At 70.2% G+C, this 6,000-nt stretch overlaps 2 protein-coding genes across 3 annotated transcripts in view; both read left to right on the plus strand.

Annotated features, from left to right (window-relative positions):
- The first annotated feature begins 556 nt into the window (after positions 1-556).
- C1QTNF1 (C1q and tumor necrosis factor related protein 1) lies at positions 557-4,958 on the plus strand. 2 transcript variants are annotated; one of them, XM_019515452.1, is made up of 4 exons: positions 557-891; positions 3,249-3,399; positions 3,566-3,687; positions 3,898-4,958. In XM_019515452.1, exons 2-4 carry the CDS (start codon positions 3,260-3,262, stop codon positions 4,446-4,448), a joined length of 813 nt encoding a protein of 270 aa, XP_019370997.1. In that variant the 5' UTR covers positions 557-891; positions 3,249-3,259; the 3' UTR covers positions 4,449-4,958. The 2 variants fall into 2 exon arrangements, with proteins under 2 accessions (XP_019370997.1, XP_019370989.1); XM_019515444.1 differs by lacking the exon at positions 557-891 and adding an exon at positions 2,858-2,864.
- Positions 4,959-5,747: 789 nt separating this feature from the next.
- The window catches only part of ENGASE (endo-beta-N-acetylglucosaminidase), a 4,810-nt gene continuing 4,557 nt past the window's right edge, over positions 5,748-6,000 (plus strand). Inside the window, exon 1 of the mRNA XM_019514903.1 lies at positions 5,748-5,829. Coding sequence (XP_019370448.1) covers positions 5,748-5,829 — 82 coding nt within the window. The remainder of the gene's footprint in view (positions 5,830-6,000) is intronic.

The raw sequence follows: 6,000 nt of genomic DNA on the forward strand, positions 1-6,000 counted from the left end.
ACAGCTCCCAGCACGCCCCGCGCGTGGGAGCTACACCTCCCAGCATGTTTCGAGCTGGGAAATACAGCTCCCAGCACGTCCCGCGCCTGCAACTACACCTCCCAGCATGCTTCGCGCCCAGAACTGCAGCTCCCAGCACGCCCTGTGGCTGGGACTACCTCGCCCAAGATGCTTCGCGCATGGGACTACAGTTCCCAGCACACCGCGCGCGGGAGAAAACTACAATCCCGCAATGCCTTGCGCCAAGTACTACAACTCCCTGCATACTTTGTGCTAGGGACTACAATTCCCAGCATGCCTTGTGGGCGGGGCCTGCTGGGGTGTGCGCCCCCTGGAGGCGGCAGGGGCAGGCAGTGGCCTGGGCTGACCCCTCCTGTCCCCAGGGCCCAGCCCCCCTTGGGGGGGTCGCCCTGGACCGACCTGCCCCACCCAAGCAGGAGGCGCGGGGGGCAGTAGTAGGGAGCAGCCCTGGGGCAGGGGTGACACCGGGGCGAGGCTGCCCGGGGTGCAGGGACGCAGCCTGCTCCCCCCAGCACCATGGGCCTTCCCCCGTGCCCAGCCCCAGCGCCTCGCAGCCGGCCAGACACTGCTCCCTCCCCCTTGGCTCTGTGCCTGACATCTGGAGCCACTTCCCAGCGCGGGGCTGCGGGCGCCGGGCGCGCTCAGGGGACGCCGCCACGCCTGGGCTCACATCTGGCTGGGGAGGACTCTGCGCTCGGCCTTTTTCTTCCCTCTCCTCTCCGCCTCGCGCACAGTGCGCTCCCGCTCGGGGCAAGTGCAGGCGAGCACAGGGCGGGGGCCAGGCCCAGGCCCCGTCCGCAGAGGATGCTCTAGAGGGGAGCCGAAGCAGGAGAGCGCAACCGGGGAGCGGGTGTCCGACCGGGTGCAGAGGTACGGGGCAGGGGGCTCCGTGCATGGCTGCTCTGGTCCCCGCAGCAAGGCGGTACGGGGCGGAGGCTGCCTGGCCGTGGGCACTGCTGGGGAGCGGGTACCGAGCCCCTGCCACAGCCGTGCTCGCCCCTGCTCACCTGCCGCACGCCATCCGCACCCAGGACCCAGCGGGCGCGCGCTCTGAGTGGCTGTACTGTCTCCCGGTGCAGCAGGCAGGGCCGCGTGGTCCCGCGGCTGCTGGGGACCGGGCCGTGCCATGGGTGGGAGCGGCTGCGTGGGCCTGGCTCCATGCCGCACTGTCACATCCTCGCCCCGGGGGTGTCAGGGCGCTGGCATCCCCCCGCTGCCCGGGGGAGCGAAGGGAGGCCGCCCCATTCTGCCCCTCCCCGAGCTGGCCAGAGCAGCTGCCAAACTGAGACATCCTTGCGCGCTGCTGGAGCATGGCCAGCCCGGACTGGAAAAAGCAAAAGCCCCCCGAGCGGGAGCACACGCGCGTGCAAATGCCTCCATGCCTGGAGGCGTGTGGGCAGGGTAGCTGCGTGCAAACACGCCTCCTCCACCGGCCCCACAACGTCCTGGGAAAGGAGCTGCCTCGGCTCCGTGGGAATTTCCTGGCCGGGGCCTTGCAGCCCGCTGGGCTGGTCCCAGGCGCTGCAGGAAGGGCCGGCTGCCCTGGGAGCCTCCCGGCCCAGCTGCTGCGCAACCCCCCGCAGGCCATACTGCGATGCCAGGGGCTTGTGGGTGCATGCACGCTTGCACACGCGTGTGCACAGCCCAGCGCTCCCGCCCTAGCATGCAGCCCAGGGCAGCATGGGCATCACCCTGGTGCCTGGGCTCCCCTTGTGGCTGCGGACACCGGGGAGGGCACCTGCTGGGCCAAGCAGCTCGGGCGGGGAGAAGGCAGGGGGCCGGGACCCCGCCAAGGAGCAGCTGAGGCTGGACTCTCCCTCCGCCCATCCCTGCAATTACCATGACTCACGAGCCAGGCATCCCGGGATCTGAGAGTGGAGCAGAGGCATCTGCAGCGGCCTTGGCTCCCAGGGCCTGTGCTTGGCCCTGGCCCTGCTCCCACCCGCCTGGCAGAGCTGCAGAGCGCCCATCTCAGCTCCCTCGCTGCATCCGGCTCGGGTCTGGGAGCGCGGGTACACGGCCCCTGGGAACTCGCTGGGCTTGCGCACCCGCCTGCCCCTGGGTGGCCCGGAGCAAGCCAAGGGTGCTTGTCCCTCTCGATCGGCCCCAGCTCTGCAGCACGCGGGGGCACAGCCCTCAGGGCCTGGCAGGGCCCGTACTAGCCCCAGGCCCGGTGTGGGGTTGGGGTCATTGTCCAGAGCAGCTCACGGCTGCAGCGCAGGCGCCTCGGGCAGGGCTCTGGCCCCGGAGGACGTCAGCCTGGAACCCGGTCAGCCTGCTCCTCCGTGCCTGCCATCCATCTCCGGCTTGATTTCCTTGGCCTCGGGTGCAGCCGTCCCTGAGCTGAGATAGAACGAGCCCTGGAAGCCAATGGGGGGGGTGTGCAAATATTGCCCTTGGCACGTTCAGGCCTGGAAGGAGCAGGCTGGTTCCTCCCAGCCAGCCCCGACAGGGAGACAGGGCAGGTGCCTGCTGGGCGCTGGCAGCCGGAGGAGGCCCTGCTCCGCCACACCGTGGGTACAGGCCTGTGCCTCTGCCCAGGTCGCCCTGCACGGGCTCCCCAGTACCGCGCTGAGAGCTGCCCGGCGGGCCTTGGACCAGCTCTGCATGGCTGCAGGCACTGACGCTGGTGCCTCCAGCCCGGGTGGGGCTGTGTCCAGGTGGGCAACAGGGCAGGGACCAGTGCCTGCTGGGAGGTCTGCACCTGGCCCTGCCACGCGCCCCAGGAGCTGCTCTTGCACCCGCAGGCTGAGCCCGGAGCCAATGGCAGTCAGCTGGGGGAGGGAGTGAACGAGCCAGCGCTGTGGGACCTGCTCCAGGACTGGCCTGCTCAGCGCCTCCAGGTAACGGCCGGGGCCTCTGCCAGGGGCCAGCAGGGATGCCCCCTCCTGCCCAGGGCAGCGCAATACTTCCACCCCCGGGCACCCCTGTACTGTATCTATCCCCTGTCCTTGCACCCCTTCCAGCATGAGCCAGCTCCTGCCCCGCGCCCTGGCTGGAGCAGCCGTGCTCGGGCCGGCCGACAGCCCTGGCCGTGCGCCCGGAAACATTCAGAGCAGCCGCACCCAGCCCCGTGCACCAGGCCCTGCACCGGGGGAGGGGGGGCGGGTGCATGCACTGTCCCCCCAGCCCGGTGAGGGGGCCCTGGGGCAGGCAGTGCGAGCCCAGCGCCGCGCAGCTCCGCCAAGGAACCAGCTCAGCCCTTGCCATCGCCTCGTGCCTTGCAGGGCCCTGCGGGATGGGGCCGTGGGCTCTCGGCCTCCTGCTGCTGTGCTGCCTGCCGTGGCCCGCCCCCGCGCTCGGCCAACTGCCCCCTAGCCGGCGCCCCCAGAGGGACCCTGCCAAGGGCCGGACCATGCCCCAGCCGCACTCAGCCAGGTAAGGGGGTGCCCAGTGGGCCCCTGCCCCAGAGAGCAGCTGCTGGGCTGTGCGAGCTGAAGGGAACCCATGACGCCAGCTGGCCCCGGGGCTGGGGGAGGCTGGGGGAGGGGCCCCTGCGCTGCAGGTCCCCACATCGCGTCGGTGCTGCTCTTCTCCCTGGCAGGACCAAGTGGGACCAGGAGCGGTACAGCCGGCAGCCCCAGTGCGTGCGCTGCTGCGACGCCCCCGAGCAGGCTTCCCCGCTCTACCAGCCTGTGGCCCAGATCAACATGACCATCCTGAAGGGTAGGAGGCCCCTGGGGGCTTGTGGGCCAGGCGGGTGCTCTGGGTGGGGAGGATGGTCAGCCTGGCAGCACCCCTGGCCTGGCAGGTGCCACCACCCCCCGCTGCGTGCTACCTGCTTGCAGTGCCAGAGGCGGGCGCCCTTGCTGCAGGGGATGGGTTTGCTGTCGCTCCCCCCTACCCCTCAGCCACAACACTTCTCTTCCCCCCCAGGGGAGAAAGGGGACCAGGGCGAGCGCGGCCTCCAGGGGAAGTTCGGCAAGCCAGGCACAACAGGCAACCGGGGCCACGTGGGGGCCAAGGGCCAGAAGGGCAGCGTGGGGGCCACTGGGGAGCGGTGCAAGAGCCACTACGCTGCCTTCTCGGTGGGCCGCAGGAAGCCACTGCACAGCAACGCCTACTACCAGACGCTGATCTTCGACACTGAGTTCGTCAACCTCTACGGCCACTTCAACATGTTCACGGGCAAGTTCTACTGCTACGTGCCCGGGATCTACTACTTCAGCCTGCACGTGCACACCTGGAACCAGAAGGAGACCTACCTGCACCTGATGCACAACACGGAGGAGGCCGTGGTCCTGTACGCCCAGGCCAGCGACCGCAGCATCATGCAGAGCCAGAGCATCATGCTGGAGCTGCGGGAGCAGGACGAGGTCTGGGTGCGGCTCTTCAAGGGCGAGCGGGACAACGCCATCTTCAGCGACGAGTTCGACACCTACGTCACCTTCAGCGGGCACCTGGTCAAGTACAGCGGGGACCCCTGAGTGCCTGCCCACCCCTGCCCCCTTCCTGCGTCCCCGCTCCTTGCCTGCACCCCTGACCAGGGTCGGATCCCGTGCCGCCGGCATTAAGGCGAGCTCTTCCCCCTCGATGACGCCACGGCCCTGCCACGGGCTGTACAGGCACCTGTGTCCCCGCTTTCCCCAGGAAACCTGCGATCAGGCGGATTAGTGAGACCAGGGCTGCTGCGGCTGCTGGGTTTGGGACAGGCGTGCAGGGGAATAGCAGCGGAGAGGTCCATGCCCAGGCATGGGCCAGGAAGGTCTTGCAGGGCACCATGTGGGGAGGCCTGGCCGCAGGCCCCGGTTCTGGGCAGTCCCCGAGGGGCTCCTGGGTGGCAGCCCCAGCTGCAGCAGCCTCCCCACATCAGCCCTTCTGCGGTCGCGGGCCAGGCTTCGATTTTAGTTGGCGCGAGAGCAGAGCAGGGGCAGGGCAGTGTACGGCCCCCACGCCCCGCAGGGCTCTGCCCTCACATTAAACCCCCGGTTCAGCTGCGAGTGGCTGCAGGCTCCTTCCTTCCATCGTGCTTGTAGCCCTGACAGATCCGGGGCAACGCCTGCCCACACCGGGGCTTTCCTGCCAGGCCCCAGCTCCGTGCATGCCCCGTGGGCTGGGGTTTCCGGGCAGGGCATCTCCCCGGACAGGATACCAGCCCAGTCCTGCCACCGCCTGGGAGACACTGGGAGACCCATGTAGCCCCCGCAGCCTCCCCGAGAGCCCGTCTGGGGCAGGGTGCGTGCTGCCCTTGCCCAGTGATTCCAGCAGCCGACACCTTGGAGTCCAAGGAGTTTCTCAGCCCCGTGAGCGCCCTGCCCTGCCCGGGCTGGCGCGAGGACACCGTGCCCTGGTCACCTCGGGTGCCCTGGCCAGCGCTGCGGTCCTCGGGCAGGCTGCTGGCAGGCAGGGAGGCCGGGTCAGCCAGGCAGCGAGGAGAGCCCTTCCAAGGACCGCGCGGGGAGAGGTGCGCTGGAGCGGTGCCATGATGAGCTCACCCCACGGAGCTGCCCGGGCCAAGAGAAACAGTCCAGCCCGAGCAGCCTCCCCGGCCCCCGATCTGGGCTGGTGCGGCCGTGGCCAGTGGCTCCCCGAAGCACCGTGGCACTGCCCCGGCTCCAACCCCTACTCCAAGCCTAGCTGCAGAAGAGAGGGGTGCACGGGGCTAGCGCTGACGGGGTAGGGGGCCAAGCACCCCATCTCCCGGGGGTGGGTAGGGGAACCGTGTCTGCTCTGGGCTCTGCACCAGCCAGGAGCCAAGACAACCCGAGCACCTCCTCGGCGCCCACATGCCCGGCACGGTGCCCAAGCTGGTGCCACTGCCCTGCAGCCCAGCTGACCCGTTTTCCCAGCCCACCGACCCCGAGGCAGGCCCCCAGGGCCCCCGGGCACAGCTGCAGCTTGACGCCCCGCCTGGGCTCGCTCTGCCACCGACTCCCGGCCCGGCCTTGCCCACGTCCCCTAACCGCGGGACGCCGAGGCTGGAGCCGCCTCCCCGCCGCCGGCATTGGCTGCAGCCGCGGGGGGCCGGGCCGGGCGGGG

Source organism: Gavialis gangeticus, unplaced genomic scaffold (genome assembly GCF_001723915.1).
Source record: "Gavialis gangeticus isolate Ggan-Ray unplaced genomic scaffold, GavGan_comp1, whole genome shotgun sequence".
NCBI lineage: Eukaryota > Metazoa > Chordata > Crocodylia > Gavialidae > Gavialis > Gavialis gangeticus.